Genomic DNA, 26,876 nt, shown 5'->3' with positions numbered 1-26,876 from the left:
AGCTCCGCCCACAGAAACAGCTTGTTCTCTGGAGCGCTCAGGAGAGGGGGATTTACTGAGTGGCTGAAGTCCAGGAAATAACTGGATTTTGAGGCAAAAAGAACTTTAAATTGACTGTCCTGGGACCTCTGAGACCTATTTGAACCTGTTGAAAAGTTGCATAATATGGGACCTTTAAAGCCAATGTTAGAGCACTGAAAGCTGCAGCTCCACTGATGTCCACCAGGGGCTGTCTGCAAAAATGAAGATATTTTCACTGGTCCAAACATGAAACATCAGTGTTTACGTCAGAATGAAACACGTTTACCGTCGTGTTTAAAATGCAGATTTTTAGCTCCATCACTTTCCACAGGTGTTATTTTTCTACACCACATCTGATCAGATAGCATGAAAGCTGTCATTGTATGACAGAGGATTAAGGCCAGATTAAAGAAGAAAAAGAAGTTACTTTACAAGATTAATTTCATAAGTTTATGAAAATAAATTCATAAACTTATGAGATCAAACTCATTATCTTGGTCTATAGCTAAAGTCTGTCAGAAGATCTGAGAAATGTATTCTGACTTTCGTCCATACGCAGAGGGCAAATCGTCCGATAAGTGTGGCTCAAGGCTTTTCAAGCCCACATTTTTCTGTGTTTATCAGACATGAGCTCCACGCCAGTCAGCCAATCAGCATGAGCCCCCGTCATTCATCTGTGACGTTTGAGAACCAAAAACTCTGTTTCCAGGCGTCTACATGAAAACATGACACCAGTTTTCCAAAATCTTCACTCTCGCTGGAGTGTTCAGAAAACTTGTTTTTGGTGTTGTAAAGCTGTAGTTTCCTGTGAAAGACAGGTGTAAATGTGCGAAAAATGCAGTTTCCCAGATACCCGGCTATGTGTGGACATGGCCTGAGTTTACACTGAAAACTTTAACTAGGCTCAATCTATGTTGTAACCGTGAGTGAGGAGGGAACGCTGTGAATGGCATGGCATGGACTGACTGTCTGATCCTGGAAGTGATAGTTAAAGGTAGTTGACTTATTACCATAACAACACATGACACAAATATTAGGCACATGATGCGTTTGAGCACCGTCACTCCACGCCATGAAGCAAAGACAGCCAGTGCATGCCATGTAGAGCACAAGGTCCAGGCCACGCCATGTGTAACATCTCGGTGTACAACAGGGTCTCACATCCACTGTGTTCCCTCCTCACTCATGGTTACAAAACACCATCACAACAAAAATGACTTTGCTGAAACCATTTTTTCTTCAAATCTTCCTAAGTTGGACCAACCAACAGTTTGTTTTTCCAGTGCTGTGTACTCCAAGTCCAAAACTTTTAGCATTGAAGTTGAACCTGTTTAAACCTTCCATTTAGTTTGTCACTGACTCATGCCCATTTCCACATTTATTTACTTCTAAACTCAACTCTGTAAGGGAGACTTTTTGTTCACAGAATATTCACAGGGGGAATTGATGAAATCGATGGGAAATACAATCGATAAGGGCACTGATATCAGTAAAATCTTATCAATACCCGTGGATGACCAATGTTCTTCTTTTGTTTTCTTACAGTTCATCTGTGCAAAAAACAATTTATGGAAAAACATAAATCATGCCCAAGAATCATGATCTCAATTGTAAGAAAATAAGAAAAAAAAGGTAATTCACATTTGTGCCAGAATCGTGCAGCCCTGAGGCTGACTTCTTGTTTTTCTTGTTTAGAAGGGAAAAGCAGCTTTATCTTCTTTCCCAAACTCAGCCTCCACTTTATTTAGGAGTTACAACTTTTTATTGTAAGGACTAAAACTTGGTTCCAAACTTATAATCACTCAGCATTTCACATGATGTCAGAACTTTTGATGGTGATCCATACAGACCGTGTTATGTCTCCTGTAATGCTAATGTAATTACCGTTTATCACGTTGTTGCAGCCCTTACGTGTAACAATTCAACACACATTGTGGCGTTCCTGCTCACTAATGCAGCTTTCTAATGTCGACCGACGCTGATGAATGAACAGCGCTCACTTCCCAAACCTCCTCTGCAGCTTTAATGACCACAGTGAGGCTCTTTAGCATTCAACGCCTCAAAACAATCGTTCCAATCGCCGGCCTCAACCTGAGGAAAAGTAAAATAACAACCAGCTCATTTACATGCAGCCAAGAAAATGACCCCAAACTGACAAAAATCACTGTCAGCCATGCAGATAGACTTTGATGATGGCGGCACACTCCATTCATCACTAAGTGACGGGAATGTTCGCTGCTGCTTTTCCTGCACCGTGAAGCCCATGAAGATTAGTTTAATGCCTGTTTATCACTGCAAACCGTGTCTGGATTCAAAAGCCCACATCTGAGAGCAAATCCATCATCGCATGAAAGGCTGCTCCACCTCTGCCGGAGACACCCATACCAGCACACACACACGCACACACACACACAGATTCACACACACTCTGGTTAGCATTCTCGTCTGGATCCCACCTACTGACACTGCTATTGATTACAGTCAGGGACCTTAATGACCCTGCACAATGAGCAACCTCCACAAATGCACAATTTCTTCCTCCCAAACCCTGCGGTGGACCGTCTGGCCCTGTGGGAGAGCGTCAGGCTGATCAGGACGGAGAAGCCTTCTTTCAGGGTTTGATATATGACATAAAAAAAAAAAAAGATGCTGCTTCTTTTTTTGCCTTGACAACATGAGAACAAAACAATAAAACACAAAGTTATCAAACACAAAGGCACCAACAGCCCTGCTGCCAAAAAGTCAGAGGGAAGTTATAATAAAAATAAACTAACAATCACATTCACATACACATACATATTTCATGCAAAGTCTGGTGCAATTTTCAGGCTCAATTTGGCATTGTAGAAACATTTTTTTTTTCTATGCCAGTTAGTAAGGCTGTCACTTTAAAGCATTTATTTGATTAATTAAATTCACCGCAAATTAACGGGTTATAAAAAAATAGACACGGTTAAGTCATTCACTGCCAGTCATTTTCAGAGCATCTTGAACAATCTGTAAAGACCCAAATAATCTTGTTTTCTCTGACTATGTAAACACCAAAACTCCCTCAGAAGAGTGGACTCTCTTCTTTTATGTCTCTCTTCCTGTTTTTAATCCAAAAACAGACAAATGTACTTTTTTGACCATGTTCATCTCGGTGCTCCATCCTTTGATCCTCTCCATGATCTCCTCCTCCATCTCGTCTTTTCTCACGATGGCGCCGCTCTTTCTCTCTGAACTACCATGACACATCCTCAGTTGGAGCGTGAGCTGCCTGAACTTTTCTGACTTGCAGCGTCTCTCTGTGCCTCTGTCATCTCACATCTTCTCCTCATATCCATGCTGAGCTCTCATCCAAAGAGAGCACCACTCTCACCCACAGAAGTTAAGGAGCAGGATTTTGATTGACAGCTCCCCCAAACCCCACCTCTATACGTTAAAGGCAGCGAACACGGACATTTTGAAAATCTTCATGTATTCATTTGATAAGTCATGCCCTACAGTTTTGTAATGTCCTAGAATTTTTGTTCCTCATTTTGGGACCTTAGCCAGAAACAAGATTACAATGTGATTAATTAGATTAATTAATTTAAAAATCCTGTAATTAATCAGATTAATTTTTGACAGCACTACTTTTTAGTTATCTCTTATGGAAGCGTATTTAGGACAAAATTAAAATGAAAACACAAACATGGAAATGAAAATGCAATTTTCACTGTAAGAATAAAGGTGCAATATTTAAGTCAATGACAATTTAATGTCAATTATCATTTTTGTCTTCAAGATTGCTCTTTATGTGACATTATTCAAAGTAAAATGGAAAGGGTGTTTGCATTTGCATTTTCAAGAAATGGTTTGCTCAAAACTGGACATAATTAAAATGCAGGTATGAAGAATAAAAGTGCAATAAAGAAATCACTTTTTCATTATCATCTGTAACAAGCACAATGTGTGACCTGATCCAAATGAAAAGAAAAAGACCATTTGCATTTTCCAACCCGCCCTCAGACAAACATGCAAACAAAATGAAATGTGGACTCCTTAGTTGTACCTCATCTTCAGCAGCAGGTGGCGCTGTGTAAATGCCACAGAAATGCGAGTGGTCTTTTCTTTTTTAGTTTTGAATAATGTCACATTAAGTGCAGTCTTGAAGATGAAAATGAAAATTAGATATTTGACATTTGACACATTAATTATGACTCAAATATTGTGCCTGTATTTTTAAAATGAAAATGTATTTTCTGTATTGCATTTTCATTTCCATGTTTGCTTTTTCATTTGAATTTTGTCCTAAACGTGCTTCCATAGCCTGTGGCCTGAAAAGAGAGAACTCATGAACAAATACTGAAGAAATGGTGTGAGATGAAAACTTTAAACTTTTCAAAGACATTTTTCAAAATTTCTCTTTGAAAACTTTGAAAACAAAGTCAACTATTTGACGGCTACAGCTTTCAAGCAGTGACAAGCGGCTATTTTCTTTAAGATGCTTTAAAAGAATAAAGCCAGTCTTTATGCTGAGGCTGAAATCTTGAGTTTTAAATAACTCAGGTTAGAAACAATGGTTGATCTCTGTATCTGACTCTTCCTCCTCTCCTTAAGCAGCATGAATAATCAGCTCTGTTTCTTTTTCTTATCTTAAGTGTATCCAGAATGATCCAAACTTCTGACTTGATTTTTTATGGGTCTCGTTTAGAAATAGAAATAGAAATAGAAAATACTTTATTTATCCCCGAGGGGAAATTCAGGAGTCACAGCAGCATTTAAGAAAACAAAAGTAAGAAAGAGTATAGAAAGTGCAAAAAGGTCCATAAGAAAATAGATGACGACATCCCGTCCACCACTCGTCCACCACTCTCCAGCCCAGCCAGTCTCCACCTCCACAGGGTCCAGGACTGAGCCTCCCCAGCAGTCTGTTCAGTCTCTGTCTCCTGGATCCTGTCTGCTCACAGCAGGCGAAGCTCCTCCAATGTGGCGCGGCGTCCGATGTCTGCTCCGTCAGCCACGTCCCTGAACAGCACGATGCCGCTGGGTTAGCACAGCTAGCTTGTCCATCCCCCAGGGCTAGATCCCACGTTCCCAACAACGATGGATGGAAGGACAGGTCCACGTCGTCACCTCCCAGTTCACATCCGAGAACCAGCACATCGTCCTCACCTCCTCCTCCTCACCGAAGCCACAAAAAGTTTGGTGTCCATGACCAACAGTGAACCATACAAAGTGATGATCCACTCCAAATACAAAGATTACGAAAAAGAGACGAAAAAAATTACAAGAAACGGACAAAGACGAGAGAGCTGCTGCAACAGGCAGCTACTTGGGCAGCGCCTAGCAGCTAGTTTAATGCAATGACTCAGCATCATGGCGTGTTGACTGCATGCTCTACCTCACACCCACTGTGTGTTCAGTCTGACAAGCTGCAGGATGACACGCAGCTGGAGTCACGACACCAGGGAGTTCCTGCTCTTCCCACTCCCCTGGGGAACCTCGTTCATGTTGAGCCGTTGAACCTCAAACCTGTTGACTCCTTGCTGGGCTCATTACACCAGGCTCTAGTCAAGATCTGATCTGGTTTTATCACTGTTTGCTTTATTTTGAAAGTCACGTTTTTTTTTTTTTCTGTAGTTTCTGTGCACAACTTCCTGTCCGCCCTCATCACAGCTCCAGCATCTAGCAAAAACTGGAGGCTTGCATATAGAATAGAATAGAATAGAATAGAATAGAATAGAATAGAATAGAATAAATGGTAAATGGTAAATGGACTTGAGCTTATATAGCGCATTTCTAGTCATGAACTACTCAAAGCTGCTTTACACTACAGGTCACACTTACCCATCCACACCCATTCGTGCTCACATTCACTCACTGATGGATCCAATTTTTACTATGACAGCTATCCATCAGTATCTCTAATACAGTCACGAATAGAATAGAACTTTATTGTCATTTTAACAAGTACAATGAAATTGAGGTCACAGCAGCAATCAAGAAAACCAAAGTGAGAGTGTATAGAAAGTGCAAAAAGCTCCATAAGAAAACAGATGCTGACAGCTTGTCCATCATTGTCCAGTCAGCCAGCCTCCACCTCCACAGGGTCCAGGACTGAGCTTGTCGTCCAAACCTCCTTCTCCTCACCTTGTGGGAAATCATCAGGCCTTACACCAGTTAGCATTGACATGCTACAGGCTGCTAACAGCTGAGTTCACATGTAAACAATGCAGCCATGGTTACATGTAGGATCTCCAGACAAACACAGTAGAAAAGTAGTTAAAATATCACTGAAGACACAAAAAGTTTGGTGTTCATGACCAACAATGAATCATACAAAGTAATGATCCACTCCAAATACAATGATTACAAAAAGAGACAAAAAAATTACAAAAAATGGACAAAGAAGAGAGAGCTGCTGCAGAAGGCAGCCACAGCCAACAGGGCGGCGCCTAGCATCTGCTGCGACCTGCAGGAGCAGTGACACAGCCCGTCTTCAACAGAGCAGATCCGGTGTGAGGTGACGCGCTGAGTTGAGTGGAAACCCGTCTGATCAGGAGCCAGACCAGGGGCGCATCTGGTGTATTTTGGCCATGGGGGAAACAATCAATCGATCAGTGTGGATAATGGAAAAAAAAACATTAATAAAACTGCAGACATCAATGCAGATCTGTAAAAATACTGTCTCTGACATTTTGGAGGTCACTGTGAGTAGATTATGGGAGTTAAATAGTTGTACTGCTCTAAGTTAAATCCTTCTGTCCAGACTGAGATGGGCAGTCAACCTCACTCCTCAGATCATTCACTCATATCACTTAGTCAAAGGCTACAATGCACCTGAGGTTTTTTTTTTGGACGCTCTGATCAAATGAAAACTCAAACAGAACTCTGAGGAGAACACATTCTTAACTCAAGTTTGGGACATTCCTGAAGATTGTTAAGAAAAATCTACGGTTTGTGTTTACACAAAAATGTGTTTGACTTCATTATGCTTCAAGAGGTCTGCATTTCTCACCCCTGAGTCACTCCGCTGCTCTGCAGGGTTTACAGTGACATGTTGGCAGCATGTTTTTCCTGAATGCAGACAAGTTTCTGGTCAGATTTTCATTTTGAACTGCTCAACCAGCGCCAGCCCATCACAGGGTCACCGTCAACAGGCTGAGCCAGTGGGAGATCACCTCCAAATTTAGCTTTTCCTAAATTCCAGCCTGTGGTAAAGTCTTCAGAGTCTTTGTGCAGCCCTAAAATTCTACTACAGCCATTACAGCTCTAAAAATAATTTGTTGATTCAACTTAACTCACTTAGGGTCATCTTGTTACTTTGACTAAGTGAAATTAGTTCTACATGAAGTGTCAAACTGTTTGAACTGCAAAATAGTCATTTTTGTTGTGATGGTGTTTTGTAACCATGAGTGAGGAGGTAACAGTTGATATGAGACCCTGTCATACACTGAGATGCTTCTTGTGACTAGTAAAATGCCATTACAGGTCTTTGGCAGGTTGATTTTTTCATTCTAATTCTTTTTAAAAAGGAGGTTTTCCCATTTTAAATAAAGTGAGTTTAATAAGGGTCAGAGTAGGTTTGAAATTCTCCGTCTGCGCCCGTTTCTGTATAACGGAGACAGCTCATTTGGTCTCAGACACAGGGGACAGAGACACACAGGGGACAGAGACACACAGGGGACAGAGACACACAGGGGACAGAGACACACAGGGGACAGAGACACACAGGGGACAGAGACACACAGGGGACAGAGACGGGAGTCTCATGTCATGTTTTCTCTGGGTTCCCGTGGTCGTGTGTCCGTGTTGAGCTCATCAGCATGTAACAAAGATCCTCATGTTGTGGGCTCAGCTGCTGATGTTTCTGCCTGTGTGTTTCCTCCGAGGCACAGCAGGCACATTTTAATCACTCGCTGGCAGACAAATAAAGGAGAGCTGGAAAAAAAAGATGAAAAATATCTGCTGCTTCCTGAAACACGGAGGAGGGGGAGAGTGTGTGAGTGTGTATGTTGACTCTGCGGCACAAATATTAATAATAAGAGATGAAAGATATCATTCACCTCGTGCAGGGGGAGTGTTAGACATTTATTTCCTCTTCCAAACATAATGACACGTGTGAAAGGCTCCATGTAGAGGAAACACCTCTGACTCCAGAGTACGGGTGCCCAGAGATTACAATACAAACCACTGAATGAAAACTGCCAGGGGCAGGACACACACACACACACACACACACACACACACACACATACACACACACACACACACACACACACACACATAAAACCTGGGATGTATTTTCAATAATTACATACAATTTGGGGTAAATTGCTTGACCCTATTATCTTCACACACGTCTGGATCATGTCGTCATTGAAAAGACGTGTGCACATTATGGAAGCAGAGCTGCTGTTTTGCTCCATTAACCAAAAAGTGACCACGCTTCAAACTGTGAAATAAAACTGTCTGCAAAAACAGAGTGTCCGCTTTTCACACGGTCAGCTGTCAAACTAGGTGATATGGATAAGCAATGAAGAAATCCAGTAGTTCATGTGACGATGGATATGCCGGATGCTGGAGCTGTTCTGTGTCAATTTCACATGAAAGCAGATTGAGCGCCACAGGAAGTTGTGCACAGAAACCACCTAAAACACCCAGTGACTTTCAAAATAAAACCAGATCGTATTTCACTTAGCTACAGCAACAAGTTGTCAATAAAAGAGTCAGACCAGGTTGGAGGATTTACAGCCAAAACAAGAACGAGGAGACGCTCAAAAGTGAGTTAGGAAGTGCAGGAACTCCCTCGAAAAAATGAATACAATCATTTCACAAGTCGTCAACAACTATGCTCAGCCATGGGAAAGTGAGGCATGCAGCAGAAAGTAAACTCGTGCCCAAAGTGCCTACACTTAGTTCTCTCATAAAACTATTGACAGTGGATAGGAAAGTCTCCTTTAATGGTTTTCCATGCTTATGCAGTGATGTATAACTTTCCTACGTTGCCTGTTTTTCACAGCACAAAACATTTTGAATGTGTTGCTCTGTTTAGCATTCTATGCTAACGCTGTTTTCATGTTTGTTCTCAGAAAGACGCTTAATACTTGATATCCTAACATACCACACTGTCACAGCAAAGGGTGCAAACCCCTCAATGTCTGGTCATCTCTGGCAACAAATCCATACCCTTGTCCAGCTATGTTAGAAAGAGCGACTGGAACTTGGTTTGCCTTGAAATGGATGCGATTGTGAGCTCTCAGACTGAACTCCCAAGTGATTTGTGGTGAAGAAAAATTCTTGCACTCGCAACGTCATGATTCCAAATTTTCTATTTCTTGTTATTTCTTAAATTTTCACATCAGAGCATTCATAGTGTACTCACTTTCGAGTGAAGTGTTTAATACAATACAGCACAATGTTGCCTCATTGTAATTACTCTCTGCGTGCCGTGGTACCCGTGTCCTGGGTTGCTGCTGTATGGGTTTCTGCAGGAAGGTGAAGCATGGAAAGGAGATGTGCAAAATCAGCATGAAAAAACAGCTGTGGCTCTTACACATTTAACACTCAGCGCAGCGCCTGTTCACAAACTGCAGGGGGCAGTGTATTGCAAACACACATCCACACTACTCAAAGTAAATGAAGCTGTTACATTCATCCGCATAAAGGATCTTCATGACCTCACAGACGCATCAAGCATGAATTAAGCTTATGTAACATGTTAAAGAGGACGTATTGTCCCTTTTTTAAGTTGATACTGTCCATCTGTTATTCCACATAGTGGTTTTAAATGACAGCTTAAAATAATAAAACAAAAAATCTCACATTGGTGTATCAAAAAATAAGAAAAAAACCTGAATTCAGCCTTTGCCAAAAATGCTCTGTTTTAGCTGCCACCTCTTTAAGGCTGCCCCCTTCACACAACCCCCTCACTCTGATTGGTTACAGGCAGACCTTGGTGTTTGAGGCCTATCTCTCCAAAGTTTCATGAACTACTTAAGAGATCCTCACAGTGATCTCATGTTTTCAGCAAGTCTCTGGAAAATCCAAAGAGATCTTGCAGTTTTTGCAGTTTTTTGTCTATCTATTTATTTTTTGGTATGGTGTGTGGACATTAAAGAAGAAACTGTGTTGCTCTCAGTCCAGAAACTGAGATCGTTAGATCGTTATGACTCTGAAATGCACAGAGTTGCTTTGCTGTCTGGACTCTGGCTGCTTTATTACGGCCCAGGTCTCGTACTTGGTGGTCTTGTGTGCTTTTCTGTGGCTCGGGGGGATTTGTCTTAAGACAGCAGTTTATGTCTTGGTACTTGTTGGTCTGAACACGTCCTCACAGATAATGTAGTCGTAAGCATTGAGTGACTTGTGTGTTTAATCTCTCTCAGGAGGACTCTCCTGGTTTCTCCACTGAATGTCTATGCTGAGGTCTTCGATCCTCCCTCTGGTTTAACACAAACCAGAGCTCATGTATTATTCCTTAAAGTCAAGGTGGGGGATGTAAGGAATATACCTGATATATCGCGGGTTGTTGCGTGTGAATTGTACAAAGTGACTGTATCCCAACATGGAGTAGGAGTCGTCATCTAAATGTTTTAAGACTTCAGAATGTAAGTCTCTTTGGAGTTTCATTTCCTTTCATTTCTGCTGGTGCTCCTGTCACAGCAAGCAGCACACTCCCCCGCCCACCCGCAAAATCCTCCTTTGACTGCGTGTTTCTGTGTAAGGAGAGGAGGGAAAAAGTGGCTCACATATCTCATCACTAGTTTGGGATTTCCAAATGCAAATTTAAAAATCCAACTTAAGGGTCTGCTTGGATCATTATACTGGTGTCATTTTATGCTTCAAAAGGTTGGATTTAAAAATTATAAAGTGATTTAGAGGCAAAATCAGGATTTAAATATTGTGTATCACAATATAGTGTAAAAATATGGAGATTTGTTTTTAGGCCGTATCGTGCAGCCCTACCTCAAATGTACAGGTAACAGTTGTAAGACTTGCTGGTAAATCCACTGGTGTAGTTTTCTACTTCTTCCCACTAAACACTGGACATCTGATGAACTTGCAGATCCAGTCTATGATGTGTCAGTCAAAGAACAATTCTGGATGTCTACAAAATGTTCACGTTAGGTCCACTTTTTGGACATCTGAAGTCACGTTTCCACCAAGCGGTTCAGTTCAGTTTATTTCATACAGCACACAGTTTACGGCGTTTCCACTAGGGCTGCACGATTATCCCAATCACAATCGCAATGTCAGCACATGCAATTCAGATTTTTCTCCATAACCAAGCAAGTCTGTAGACTCATCATGACACAACTTTTTTTATTAAATCGCAAGCACAATCGCAATATTGTCCACCTAATCGCAGATCGCACCTTATCCCCCAATCGTGCAGCACTAACTTTCACTGACTAATTCAGGGACAGGTCCCAAATAACAGAGACAAGCTGTCCCACTTTTTGACACCCTCCCACTGGGGCACCAGACTAAACCAATCTAATTCCTGAAGGTGGAGCTAGAAACACAGCAGTCTGTTGATTGGTGGAAAGAATGGTCACTTCCTGTGTGTCAGCAGCTGCTGTATTTCTCCTGGTGGCTCACAGCCTTCTCTGACACAAAGCTTGATTGTTCTTTGTAACAAAGAGACACATGACAATCACAGAGAAGACGAACTGCTGGATGTTGATCTTTGTTTACTGTGTCATGTTTTTCTTCTTCGTTGGATTTATTAGCGGGGTGCACTGAGCTGCTATGACATCATGATACTATTTAACAGATGCAGCTATCAGCATCCGGCTTCCACCCCGCTTACCACTAGGGGGCACAGTCTACATGGGCAGAATACGTTTTCATTTTCTGGTGCTCCCCTTGTTTCCTTTGGGATGCTGCAGTGAACAGACTCAAATGGTTGGTATAACCTTTGGATCCCAACAAAGACGGTAATCTGAGTCCAAAAGTCTCTTATGTTTTTATTCCAATATTCTACATCAGTGTTACTTGGGTTCACAGTCTCTGACCTCTGTCTGGTGTTTTTTTTTTTTTTTTGCCTTTTTCTACCATTTTCAGTGGGAGCTGCAGATGCCATCCCCCAACGTCAGCTTCAAAATCCAAGCAGCAGGTTACATCACTGTTTCTCATCTCAGAGATCAGCAGGAGGAATGAAGTGTGACACAAACCTGGTTTTGTGGACACCTATGTTTTCTTTCTCTTTTTTATCTACATCCACACACTGGGTGCGTTTGAGTGTCAGCAGGTGGACATGTTTTGCCTGAGCTCTTCCAATATTAACTCAAACCTTGTAAACAGTTTCAGGAGCTTGTAAATCCTCTCTGCAGGACTCTGTGTGAGCTGCTCATTACAGCCACACAGTCTGTCAGCGTGTGATAGTTCTTTCCACAGAAACACAGTTTCATGAGGCGATCAATACACGGTCCCTGCCTACACGACAGCCAGCTTGTTGAGAGGCAAACAGCAGCTGCTTCTCTGCCTCGTTTTGCATATTCACCACATGAAAGATCGCTGCAGAGCAGCAGTGCAGATTCCTCTCTGCACCGTTCTCACAGGACACACCTGATCTGGATTCAGACTCCATTACACATAAACTGCAGATCACCTCCATGCCTCTGATGAAAACACAGGAAGTATCTGTAGTCTTGGAACAAGGTTGGCACTTTGATTCTGTCGAGTTGATCTTATAGTCATCCTTAAACGACACAAACTGGTGAGCAAAAAGCTGTGGCCTGACTCCATTTCAAGCACAACTTTTGGAACTTTTTGCTTATCTTGTTTTGCAGACCGACCTGACTTTTCTTAACAGGAAATCTGCATCATGATGAAATTATTTCAGTGTCCTTCTGATAAGAAACTCTGATGACTAACCTTAACTAATCTTTGCTGCACACATTAGCCGATAGAACATTTTATTCCAACGTGATTTTTCCTCCAATGTCACTTTTTTAAGTTTTTGCTAAGCTGTAGCAGAGCCACCTGCCCCTGCTAGGGCTGATGCTTCAGTTACTGTGTACTACCAAAGCGCTGTAATGCTCTACTACCCAGATGTAAACAAGCACAGATGATATGTCTGTCAGTGGTGTGATCTAGAACAGGAGATGAAGTTGACGGAGCAAAGTGTAACGAGCACAGGACATTAACCTGCAGGGAGAACCATGGTTCACCCATAGACTCGATGGATCTCTGTTTTGCCCCTTTAAATAATCTGTGCTCAGCTTCGACTGTTTTCTGGGTGTTTTCTTACCAATGGACTGAAAAGTGAGCTGGATTTTACATTTTTGTTTTACAGGTAGGGTCTGCAGGATTTTCCTAAAATCTAAAATGTCACTTTTTAGTGGAGTAATCCTGCTCAATCGTCTCCTCTGGGCCTCTTTACATGTGTGTCCGTGTCTGTGTCTGCCTCAACCCCCTCCTCTGACTGGGTGTTTCTGGGCGGAGAGTAAGCGTGGTTACATTAGCCAATCACAGAGCGCCCAGTGACTTGGCGTATCGATGATAGGAAGTGGAAGAAGCTAATCAGAGCAGCTACGATAGTGAATGTAACACAGAGGAAGAAAAACACAAACAGATAAAGCTTTTTCCTCAACCAGACTGAAGCTTGGCTCGACGTTCACTGACTTCAAAAGAAAAAGAAAAAAGAAAAACCTGAAAGTCAAACATACACAGCACATACACACCGCCACCTGCTGTTAAAAATGATGCACAACCAAAGAGTCCACACTTGCATTTCATTTTATGTTGGTCCAAGGGGGGTTTAAAAATAAAAATGCAAATGGTTATTTCCTTTTCTGCTTGTTAAAGTAGAGAATGAAAATGTAATTGCTTTATTTTATTTTTATTTTCACATTTGAATTTTCATTTGAATTATGTCCAGCAGTTAGCAGACCATTTCTTCAAAATTAAAATGCAAACACCTTTTTCACTTTAATTTGAATTATGTCACAGAATAAGCCCACACTCTTGAAATGAAAATGAATGAAATGAATGAAAATGTATTTCCCTTGTTGCATTTTTGTTTAAATTTTGACCTAAATACGCTTCTGTCAGTATGAGCTAGCATGATGAAAAGTGAAACTTGTTCTATGAAGTCTCCACAGATGTCTAGAAATGATCGGAACTTTCTGCGCTGAGTAAACTGCTGTGTATGCTGACATTGGTCCAGTCAAGTTTTTGCAGCAGCACAGCACAACTAGGGATGGGGATTAACAGTAATCACTGGATTACTCTAAGTATCTAATGAATGAATTACTACGAGTACTTGCTGATTTTTATTTTTTTTTCTTTTGATCATTAACAAAAATAAACCTCCTTAACCGTATTCAAAGTTTTTCCGTCCATCTTTTCCACTCTGGTAGTTGTAGCATATCTCCAGTTAGCATTTTGGGGTTATTAGCAGGCTAATTTTCTCTGCTCTGGTTTCAACATATCAACATGTGCTAACAGGGCTAGTAACTGACGTGATGTGAGACTGTTTTCTGTCTTTGCTGTTTCCTCCTCCTGCTTTGAGCCTATGTGGTTTAACATTGAACTAGTAATTCTACAGTGTGTTTGAGGTTAACGCCACATTTCTGTCACTGCACACTGACTTCATGGTTTTTGTCATTAGGGATGGATACCGAATTGGGTACTTTTAAATAGAGACAGACCGATTGGGGTTTTTTGGGGACGATACCGATGCTGGTTATTAGTAGGCAAGGAGTACTGATTGCCAGGTACCAGGCTTTGTTACCGTATCATTTCAAATGTACAAGGTACCCATCGTCGAAGTACTTCCAGACGTCACTCTTCTTGTCTGACATTAGAGCTGAAACTATTACTCGAATGATTCGAGGTACTTGAGTAATACTCGAATTACAAAAAATACTTGAGTAATTTTCTCCGCCTCGAGGAATCGTTTCATTTTTTAAAACATCAAAGAGTGGTATTTCAAATAGAGCTGAGGCCATATTAAGAGAGTTTTCAGACCCCTCAAGCTGCCTCTTATACAAAATAGCAACTAGCAACAAATCTAGCTTCTTTTCTGGAGTTTGGAGACGAATGAGTTATTCTACGAAATGGGTGATATTTGGGTCTGCAACATTTGATGAGCTGTGCAAGGCAAAAAAAATGAGTCAAAGTGTGTTAACAAATTTTGGAGCTACCAAAGCAAGTGTTCTTATTGACATGCTGCATCAAAAAATTATATTTCTTGAAGAGAAAAATTTTCATTTGAAAAATAACTGCTGTTTAACAAAACAAAAATGTATTTTATCCAATTACTCGATTAATCAATGGGATTTTCAGTAGAATACTTGAATACTAAAATATTCGAGAGCTGCAGCCCTATCTGACATGTCTCAGGTGTAGCAGACAGTTGTGTATTTGTTTTGCTTTTGGTGTAATTACACGTTCCTAAAGAGTTGCTGTAGCTGCTGTAAAACAGATGTTTTTGCTAAAGTCTGGCTCGCTGTGCTGAAGCCGTGACCAGAGATGTCATAAGTTTGTGTCCCGTTATTCATTTTCCTACCTAGTATCTCCAGTTAGGGGGAGACAAAAAGCTGGGCCATGCACATAACGCTGTGTGTGTTCAAGGTATTTTGCTCAAAGCTCGCACAGGTGGACAAATAAAAATTGTATTCATCTCTAAACACATCTGCTCAAACATTTTAAAGTGAGACACATCCAGGCAAGAGGACGTGTGGAGCTGAGAGTGGCACCTGATGAAAACTGGTCAAAGAAAAAAAAAACATGTCAAACTAAATTCTGAAGGGTTGTTTCACAGCTTATTGATAACACACCACGCATCCACCAGCTTTTTGCGAAAAGAAAACAGCAGATCCATTTCATCATGACGCCTGTCAAGAATGAAAACACCTGAGCATGTAGCCTCAAAGCTGATTAACTCAACATAAATGTAAACTAATACTGTTTTAATAAATGATGAATCCGTTAAGTGACTTTTCCATAAAAATGACAAACACTAGCTGTCTCCAGCGTCATTCATTTGCAGGTTTGCTGCTCTTCTTTCCCTGTGATGACAGTTAACACCGAGCCTCTGGGATCTGGGGAATAGACGTGATATGAAGGTGCAGCAGTGGGCTCTGAGAAATTGTGGCAAGCGTCTTATGCAATACTTTAAACTAACCATTTGTGACAGACCCTCTGCTACAGCTCAGCTCTCTATCTACAGGCTGCACACCTATTGGCAGGTTAATCAGCAGTGTTGGACACACCTGGGCTCTGTGCGCATAGAAGAGCACATCTCACTGCACCAAGACCATCACACCTCAGTTTGTCCGCTCTTTGTACACAGACTTCAGAGATTCCCCATATCCTTTTTTTTTCTCTCTCTCTTTTTTTGGATCAGTCAAACTGTGTGTGTAACACCTCTGACCCTTTCCAGAACAAAGCTCAGTAACTCAGAAGTCCCAGGGCTCCATGTGTAGGAAAATCATCAAAATTAAATGATAATGATAATAATAATTATTTTTAAAAAAAGTAATTCTGTTTGATTCAGTTAAATATTTTTTAAGTGTGCAAATAAAAAATTCAATTCATCCAAAGAAAAACAGGTATCATGTTTAACAATTCTACCCAACTTCAGAAACTGAGACACAGGAAGTAAGCATGGTGAGCATAATCATTCACCGCGACATAAAGAGCAGAGATTTAAACTTCCTCCTGCTCCTGACTGACACTTCTCATCACCACCAGCTCCAACAACTTCACCTGAAACAGTTGATCACAGTGTAAAGCCAGTCAGCGGTCACCTGCGCACACCAGCAGCTCGGCTTCGTGCTCCGGCTCAGAAAAAGCTCGCTCTCTAACGCAGCATGTGTCTGAGAGCAGCAGCTCAACCAGCCGAGCTCCGCCGCTATTCTCCCCGACTCCCGCGCCTCTACCCCGGCTTCACTCACCTGCATTCAGCCGCTGGAAGCTCCGCGTGGAAGAGATGCTGATAGCTGCTGGGAGCTGCTCTGTCTCCCTCTGCCTCTCTCTGTGCTCACACACACAGTCAGTACCGTGAAGCGCCACACACCGAGGACACACCGGAAACCCTCTTCAAAATAAAGGGGAACATGTTGGAATTTGACTGAATACTGTTTGATTTCAGATCCTTCCAATAAATACAAATACTTGTGCTTTTTTTATTATTATAATTCTTTTTTTCTAAAGTGCTTTATGTATGTTTTTCTTCATCAAAGTAGTATTGTTCATTCAGCAGGTGTTAAAGTTTAAAACTGTCCAGGTGGAAAATTAAAGATGCTGGGAGAAGGATCGCTTTGATTAGACCGCAGCGCCACCTTCTGACCTGGAGTCTAGTGTTGTCAACTTAGCAACTTTGTTACTATATTTAGAGAATTTTCAGATCCCTCTACCAATTTTTTTTCCCCCCAAAACGTCAAATCTAGCAATCTTTATGGAGTTTGGAGTCTGATTGTTGGAGCAGGGGCAGCAGCTCAGTCCATAGGGACATGGGGTTGTATCCAGAGGGTCATCAGTTCAAGTCCCAGCGTGGACCAAGATTGGGAATTGGGCTGATGGCTGACAGGTGTTAGCATTGTTTTCTTAGCACTATTTAGTAGGGGTGTAACGGTACATGTAACCGTGCTCCATAAGGCCGTTGGGTTCGGTACAGTGCTGTATTTGAACGAGTTCAGTAAGTTTACGTTAGCCGCTGCACATGGCTCTTTAATATTCACGTGAGTTCTCGTCTATGATTGGCTGAGCAGGGAAGGCGTTTTAATACTCATGAGGAAAGTGGTCTGTGATTCATGCTTTGTGATCATGTGCATATCATGTGGACATGATGTCTCGCGGTGAGCCAATCAGAAGATGAATATAGAAGAGCTTCCATAGCCACAGGAGCTTGTGTCTGAATTGTGCATCATGGCTGCTGCTAACGACCAACCAGAGCTTGAAGAGCCTCCCCCCTCGCTGTATAATGGCAAGTTTTTGGTTTAATAAACATGCTAAACAAGCAAATGGTTTTGCGTTGTTCCATACTGTACTGAAAATGTACCGAACCGTGACCATAAAACCAAGCTACGTACCGAATCGTGATTTTTGTGAACCATTACACCCCTACTGTTTAGATGCCCTTGTGCAAGTAACCATACCCACCAACTGCTCACTGTCATAACTTGCTCTGGACAAAGTGATGGTGTAAATTGCAGCATGTATTGACCTCTAGCACCGGCTGCGTTGAAACGAGCAGCGAGTGCTGCCGTGGGCTCCTCCCCTATCTCACAGCTGGAGACAAACAAGGCGACTGCCTCCTTACAGTCACTTTTACCCATCCCAAGCCTCCATAAAGGCAGAGGGTTGACATAAAAACAACAAGAATACACAGAGGAAAATTCACTTAGAGTTGTGTTTATGTTGTTTTTACACACTTTCTGTCTCTCCCACAATCACACAGTCTACGCCCATGTGTGTTCCTCTCTCCTGCAGCGTCAGTGACAATTACATGCTAATAGCTTATCATACAAATTACATGATGAATTCATTAAGTGGCTTTTGGCAACTTCTCGGACAGCCAATGAAATCTTTCTTTAGTGAAGAGTTGGAAACACTGCAGGAGTCTCGCGCACAATGTGGTGAACTCTGAACAAGGCGTGTGTTTGTTTTGGAAATGATTGGAGATCAGATCTTCTTTTTAACTCTACTTTACTTTGTTCAAGACAACTTTTTACCAGATCCAGCTCTATGAGGTAAGGTATTTATCAGTTTGTAGCATAGTTTTGTATCCAGCTATATTTCTCTCTCCTCACAGCCCAGTGCTCTGAGATGTGTCTGTAACGTGTAACGTTAGTGAATCCTGGTTCTGTCCTACAAGAGCTCATCTACCAACTCCAACCTCACCAAGCAGAGCTAACGTAACCTGGCTCTTCATTTTAATGATAGACTCTCAAGTTTGAACAGACCACTGCAGAATAAGCGCTGACAGTGGTTGGAGGCAACATTATCACAAACACATTAACCTGTGGCTCACCACCCGCAGGAGGGGCCATAGGGGAAGGGGCGGCAGCTGAAGGCAGGGACCTTGGCGGTCCGACCCCCGGCTGCAGAGGCCAGCTCTAGGGACATGGAACGTCACCTCTCTGGCGGGGAAGGAGCCTGAGCTGGTGTGTGAGGTTGAGAAGTTCGGGCTAGATATAGTCGGTCGCACCTCGACACATAACAAGGGCTCTGGAACCAGCCTTCTCGAGAGGGGTTGGACTCTCTTCCACTCTGGAGTTGCCGATGGTGAGAGGCGACAGGCAGGGGTGGCGATAGTCATTGCCTTCGGGTGGGGGGACAGATCCTGACTGTTGTTTGTGGCTATGGTCCAAATAGCAGTTCAGAGTATCCACCCATTTTGGAGTCCTTGGAGGGGTGCTTGAGAGTTCCCTTGTGCTACTGGGTGACTTCAACGCTCATGTCGGCAATGACAGTGAGACCTGGAGGGGCTTGATTGGAAAGAACGGCCCCCCCCGATCTGAACCCGAGTGGTGTTTTGTTGTTGGATTTCTGTGCTCGTCAAAGATTGTCCATAACGAACACCATGTTCAGGCATAAGGGTGTCCATATGTGCACCTGGCACCAGGCCACCCTAGGTCGCAGTTCAATGATCGACTTTGTAGTCGTGTCATCGGACTTGCGGCTGCATGTCTTGGACTCTTGGGTAAAGAGAGGGGCGGAGCTGTCAACCGATCACCACCTGGTGGTGAGTTGGCTCCGATGGTGGGGGAAGATGCCGGTCAGACCTGGTAGACCCAATCGTATTGTGAGGGTCTGCTGGGAACGTCTGGCAGAGCCCCCTGTCAGAGAGAGCTTTAACTCCCACCTCCGGGAGAGCTTCAACTGTGTTCCGGGGGAGGTAGGGGACATTGAGTCTGAATGGGCTTTGTTCCGTGCCTCCATTGTTGAGGCGGCTGATCGGAGCTGTGGCCGTAAGGTGGTTGGTGCCTGTCGGGGCGGCAACACCCGAACCCGCTGGTGGACACCAGTGGTGAGGGATGCCGTCCAGCTGAAGAAGAAGTCCTATCGTGCCTTTGTGGTGTGTGGGACTCCTGAGGCAGCAGACAGGTACCGACAGGCCAAGCGGAATGCAGCTTTGGCGGTCACCCAGGCAAAAACCTGGACATGGGAGGAGTTCGGTGAGGCTATGGAGAACGACTTCCGCATGGCTTCTGGACCACCATCCGGCATCTCAGGAGGGGGAAGCAGTGCACTGTAAACACTGTGCTGAGTGGGGACGGTGCGCTGCTGACCTCGACTCGGGATGTTGTGAATTGGTGGAAGGAATACTTCGAAGACCTCCTCAATCCCACTGGCACACCTTCCTTGGAGAAAGCAGGGTCTGGGAATGATGGGGTGGGCTCTTCTATCTCTGGGGTTGAGGTCGCTGAGGTGGTTAAAAAGGTCCTTGGTGGCAGGGCCCCGGGCGTGGATGAGATCCGGAGTTCCTTAAGGCCCTGGATGTTGTGGGGCTGTCGTGGTTGACACGCCTTTGCAACATCATGTGGACATCGGGGGCAGTGCCTCTGGATTGGCAGACCTGGGTGGTGGTCCCCCGGAGGGTGTGTTCCAACTACAGGGGGATCACACTCCTCAGCCTCCCTGGTAAGGTCTATTGAGGGGTACTGGAGAGGAGGGTCCTTAGGATAGTCAAGCCTCAGATTCAGGAGGAGCAATGTGGTTTTCGTCCTGGCCGTGGAGCTGTGGACCAGCTCTATACCCTCAGCAGGGTCCTTGAGGGTGCATGGGAGTTTGCCCAACCTGTCCACATGTGTTTTGTGGGGGTTCTCCGGGAGTATGGGGTGTCAGGCTGCTTGTTACGAGCTGTCCGTTCCCTGTGCGAGCGGTGCCAGAGCTTGGTCCGCATCGCTAGCAGTAAGTCGGACTCGTTTCCAGTGAGGGTTGGACTCCGCCAGGGCTGCCCTTTGTCACCGATTCTGTTCATAACTTTTATGGACAGAATTTCTAGGCGCAGCCAGGGTGTCGAGGGGGTCCGGTTTGGTGACCTCAGGATTGGATCACTGCTTTTTGCAGATGATGTGGTCCTGTTGGCTTCATCAAGCCGTGACATTCAACTCTCTCTGGATCGGTTCGCAGCCCAGTGTGAAGCGGCTGGGATGAAAATCACTCCCACCGGGAGGAGACCCTGGGGCAGACCCAGGACACGCTGGGGAGACTACATCTCTCGGCTGGCCTGGGAATGTCGAGGGTCCCCCCCGGAAGAGCTGGACAAAGTGGCTAGGGAGAGGGAAGTCTGGGCTTCTCTGCTCAGGCTGCTGCCCCTGCAACCCAACCCCAGATAAGCGGAAGAAAATGGATGGATGGATGGATGGATGGACATTAACCTGGGTTTTAGCCTTTAACTCCTGTTTTAGCCTTTAGCTTGTGTGTTAGCCTTTAGCTGGTGCTCTATCTCTCTCCTGTTTCTCTTTCTTCTGCTCTTCTGTCCTTTTTCTGTCTGACAGTTAGGCTCCAGTGTCCACCATCACTACAAAATTAATCACAGAAATCATTTTCAGCAGAGAAAAACACAGATCTCTCTTCTCTCTACTAAACTTCATCAGCCGGCGTGGTGTTGTCACAGAGACCTAGACGTGCTGTAAATCAATCCAGTTCCTGACCTGATTGGGAAGCTATGGAGAAGCTATAAAGTAGCCTTAAGGAATAACCTATATTGGTGCTGATAATCTCATCTCAAAGTGTGGATAAGGATCAGGCAGATATCCAGAAGAGAGACTTTTTTCAAGAGTCTTCACATTTGCGAGAGTGAAGCTGGAAGGTCAACATTTATATTTTTTTTAAAAAAAGATAGAATTTAGTGAGAATACTTTAAATCCTAAATGGAGATGTGGTTCCTCAGTGTTTAAGTATTTGGTTTCAGCACCATGGACAGCACTCAGTCTGCCCCCTGCAGGCCAAACCAGCTCTGCACAGGTTCCTTTGTCCTTCCCCTCTTTCCTTGCAGTTGACTGTGAAATAAGCAGTCACAACATAAAGTTCTTTTATCTGTGTTTTCATTTTAGATACAGTCAAAACAGCATTTGACTGAAGATGATCACATTGTGAGAGACACTGTCTGCTCTCATTCCTGGTGAAGATGAAGTCATGCAGCAGGAGTTGTGGGCTGTTATCAGAGTTCAGTAAAACAAAAGTATACAGTCCATGTTAAAGCACAATAAATAAGAAATCTGACCTTCTGTAGCTGAAGGACCATCTGCTCATTTCCATAAATGCACACAGAGGTCATGTCCTTGATAGTTACGAATGTGCCGAATCCAAAACATGCAGGACATTATATTAAAAACAAGAATTACTATATCAAACCCCTGCATGTTCCTAGAGTGAATCTTGCATAAACCTGTTTAAAGAAATCGACTTTATTTAAAACTTAGATAATATTATGGCGTTTCTTATGCTTTCTTGTGTCATGATCACTAAGACAAATTTAATTAAACAACAAAAAAGACCATTACCATCTGTCCTGCAGATGAAAAAAGGATTTAGATCAAATAAACAGGCAGATGAAAATAAAATCATGTTATGCTGTGGTTTTTGTTTCTACCAACTTTCTCCTCTGAAATAAAAAGCAGTAATCATTCTGTTTACCTGGAGTGTTGAGACATGTTTACTCTAAATCAAACCACCCACACTCTCACATGTAGATCTTGGTGTGACAGTCGATAAACAGTAAACATGACATTTATCGTCTCTATTTATGATAATGTCTGAGGGCTTCAGTCGGGTTGGGGAGGCCTTCCCTCGTGAACTGGTTCATAGAGAGAGCTTCACTGGCGAGCAGCCTGATTACTCAGTAGGCCGTCTGAAAGCAATTTAATGCTTGAATGATTATTGCCAGACTGCTGTGGCCTAAAACACCGCGCTCACATTAGGATTCCCTGCAAGACAAAACAGGCACAATGAGAGGTACATGTGAGGTGAGCACACCGTCCTAACCTTGAAGAATGGAGACGTCGTTTTAAACTGTTTTTCCCCTCACACATCCAGCTCTCAGGTTTTACTCTGTGGATATTCATTTTATGAGGATCTCTTAGTCTGAATTTTTGATTTACTGAGCTTAATATGGAGCTATTATTGTAGGATTATTATTTGTGTGTGTGTGTGTGTGTGTGTGTGTGTGTGTGTGTGTGTGTGTGTGTGTGTGTGTGTGTGTGTGTGTGTGTGTGTGTGTGTGTGTGTGTGTGTGTGTGTGTGTGTTTGTGTGTGTGTGTGTGTGTGTGTGTGTGTGTGTGTGTGTGTGTGTGTGTAAATGCATCTTCAAACATGTGAACTGATCCACAAGACCTGAAAACACACACAAACCATCAGTTACAACTGAGGCGGGCCTCCTGATTGGCTGTCTGTGTACATGGGATTTTTGCTCCAGTCCTTACGTGTAAGTGATCTGCAAATGTTTAGAAAAAAATCATCTGTAAGAGGTGGGTTAGTTTCCCCTGAGCTGAGGCTGCCAGGTACAGGCTGCCATCACTGTAGCACCGTGCCTCAGCCCCAATGCATTCCCCAGCCTCTGTGGCTCTGTTGGATTGTTGTGGCTTCTGCAGTCCTTCCTGTGTGGTGCAGCAAAGAGGATGGACCGTCCATCGCCTGGTGTAAGTAAAAGTTGGAGTTTTTAATTCCAGTTTAACGCTGCCTAGCTGTCTATATATTATTTCCCAATCAGTTCATACATCTGTGGATTCATAGACGCACACGTTTGTGGATATGCGCACATATCTGTAAATATTTTACACATTCGCAAATCTGTTTACACATTTATGGATCCGTTTACATATTTGTGGATTGAAACACACACAGACACACACAGACACACACACACACACACACACACACACACACACACACACACACACACATACTTTTGCTATAATAATAGCTCTGTAGCTTCACATCTTTATGGACCTGTCACAAATGAAAAAGAAGGCTTTGTGAGCTGTATGCTTGAAATGTTGACGTCTGAATTTGAATTCTCATAACTTCTCAATTTAACTCTTAGAACACCATACAGGGGGCTGCACGGTGGCGCGATGGTTAGCGCTGCAGCTTCACAGCAAGAAGGTCACCGGTTCGATGGGGGCCTTTCTGTGTGGAGTTTGCATGTTCTCCCTGTGCATGTGTGGGTTCTCTCCAGGTACTCCGGCTTCCTCCCACAGTCCAAAAACATGCTCACCAGGTTAATTGGTCACTTTAAATTGTCCCTTGGTGTGAGTGTGTATGTGAATGGTTGTCTGTCTCTGTGTCAGCCCTGTGATTGACTGGCGACCAGTCCAGGGTATACCCCGCCTCTCGCCCAATGACAGCTGGGATAGGCTCCACCCTCCCGCGACCCTGAACAGGATAAGCGGTTTAAAAAATAAATGAATAGCATAGATCAGTGATGACTACAAACCTGCATTTGTCAAGTTGTTTCCCTTTTCGGTGAACAGTGTGTTTAGAAAAATATAAATCCATTTCAGGTCTACTTTATCTGAAAACCACAGAGGCACTTTAACAGATTTTATCCTCGTCCAAAGGTTAATGATCAATCAGCCTGTTTTCATTTCCCCTATGCTAATAACCATAAACTGCGGCACTCAGGTTGAGATGAAATCTCACCAACATTATATTCTTCCCTTTGTCCATGGTGATCACTTTAAACCTCTGTGCTGGACCACGCAGCTATTGACCTACATCTTGTTTGATTATAGTTTCAAAGAACAATTACTTCCAAAAGGAGGGGATGAGTTTACCGTCCATTGAATATCTAAACAAACACTGAGAGAGCTGAGCAGCTCAGAAAGAAGTTGTTTTCTTTGAGACAGTGTTTCTGAAAGATGACATCTGTTAATGGGACTGTGAATACTTTGAAAGTGATCTTGAGTCTCCCTACTAGAGATATGCCTGATCCTAATCCAGACTTTACAATGAGATCATCAGCACTTACATGCTACTTCTTAGCTTCCTGGTCTGGTCACAAAGAGCCAGCTTCAATTATGGCACTTTAAAGCCTCCATGACAACACCACGCCGGCTGATGACGTTTAGTAGAGAGAATAGAGATCTGTGTTTTTCTCTGCTGAAAACGATTTCTGTGATTAATTTTGTAGTGATGGTGGACACTGGAGCCTAACTGTCAGACAGAAAAAGGACAGAAGAGCAGAAGAAAGAGAAACAGGAGAGAGATAGAGCACCAGCTAAAGGCTAACACACGAGTTAAAGGCTAAAACATGGGCTAAAGGCTGAAACAAAAGGCAAAGGCTGAAACACAAGCTCAAGGCGAAACCATGGGCTAAAGCACAGACTAAAAGCTAAAACAGGCTGAAGGCTAAAACATGGGCCGAAGGCTAGCACGAGCTTAAGTCTTAAACACAGGCTAAAGGCTGAAACAAAAGCTAAAGACAAAAACACTGGCTGAAGACTGAAACATGAGCTAAAGGCTAAAACGTGAGATAAAGGCTAAAACATAAGCTAAGGCTAATTCACAAGATAAAGGCTAAAGTTATGGGGCCAGAGGCTAAAGACCATCACACACCCTCTAAGAACAGTCACTGAAAACTCTGTAACCAAGGAGCTACCACCACTTTTACATTATTGAGAAATACAATTGAATGACCTCTGACGGTTTTCTTTATTATGCAGATAAATCTTTGATGTATAAACCAAGTCCTGATCAGGCCCCACCACTTCAACGATGTGTCTTACTCTACAGGGACAGTCTAAAGGTGAGCAGGGCATTAGCAAGAGGAGACTGCTCAGTTAAACTTAGAAAAACTGTGTTTGAATGGTCGGTAATTTCAGTCAGAGCAGCAGAAAAATGAAACCCAGTTCCTACCCACATTAGAGACTGTCCAAGCCTCAGTGTTTAAACTCCAACTGAAAGACTGACTCAGGGAAAAATCATGTGATCTCTGATTTAATCCTCTGAACTCATCAAACCTGGGAAAATGAAATTGAATGTGAAATGTGTTGGAGGTGTGATAGACTGTTGTAGAGTATGTAGGCTATTGTTTAAAAGGCTTATTTTATTGTTTCTATTGTATGTTCTTTCACATCTTCCTGTCCAGGAAGCACAGAGGAAACTTAGCTCTGTAGTTAACCCTGGCTTGACAATTTTCTTTGTTCTGTATGGTCCCCGACAAATAAACTAATGAAATAAAAAATTATATATCCTTAAATGTTTTGCACTATATACTGTCTTGTTTTTCTGCTGTGACTGCATTTCCCTTTGAGGATAACTAAGGTACATTCTATTCTATTCTATTCTATTCTATTCTATTCTATTCTATTCTATTCTATTCCATTCTATTCTATATTTTGATTTTAAATGCAATGAGATGTTGTATTATATCACATCCAGGCAGGGGCGTATCAAGTGGTTTGGGGGCCCAAGGCAAACCCAGTCAGTGGGGCCCTCCATGTCCTTGTAACTCCTCTTCCTCAGAGCTAGACTGGCCTTCCCTGGGTCCACTGTCTCTTTCCCAGAATCAAGGCATGAGACAGTGCTGATCTTGTACATGCTAACTTAACACAACTAAATGCATTTCCTCAAGTTCTGTACTTTAGTTTGATTTAGAAAAAAGTGAATCCATCATTTAGTCCACTTTGTCCTGGATTTGAAATCTTTTATGGTCCATTGACAGCTTATTTGTCCCACAGTGGGGAATTTACAGAGTAACAGGAACAAACAAGAAAGGATGAAGTGAAAAACATTACAATAGGTAAATATTGAAAAAATAATTTAGTAAAGAAAAAATATGTAAATATCAAGCACAACATCAAACTGGAAAAAAATCTACTGAAAGAGGTGATATTTACAGTTACCATACTTTTTGGTTCTATTATTTTAAAGTGAATGTATTTTTATTTGACCCCCTGTCCAGTGAGTTATGTTTCCAAAAAAGA

General features: G+C 42.9%; 1 protein-coding gene across 4 annotated transcripts in view; it reads right to left on the bottom strand.

The window, feature by feature from the left end:
• Window positions 1-16,999, bottom strand: part of rbfox1 (RNA binding fox-1 homolog 1) — a 356,244-nt gene extending 339,245 nt beyond the window's left edge. For 2 of the 4 annotated variants that reach the window (XM_074696049.1, XM_074696055.1), the window contains exon 1: window positions 16,896-16,998. In XM_074696049.1, the coding sequence (XP_074552150.1) occupies window positions 16,896-16,901 (6 nt within the window). In that variant the 5' untranslated portion in view covers window positions 16,902-16,998. Of the gene's footprint in view, window positions 1-16,895 lie in introns of all 4 variants that reach the window. The other 2 variants (XM_074696052.1, XM_074696051.1) reach the window with 2 other exon arrangements.
• Window positions 17,000-26,876: the final 9,877 nt, after the last annotated feature.

This window comes from Halichoeres trimaculatus, unplaced genomic scaffold (genome assembly GCF_033239565.1).
Source record: "Halichoeres trimaculatus isolate MK-OKI-2021-1 unplaced genomic scaffold, fHalTri1.1 fHalTri1_scaffold_20, whole genome shotgun sequence".
Taxonomy (NCBI): domain Eukaryota; kingdom Metazoa; phylum Chordata; class Actinopteri; order Labriformes; family Labridae; genus Halichoeres; species Halichoeres trimaculatus.
This window is presented reverse-complemented; position numbering and strand designations above follow the sequence as displayed.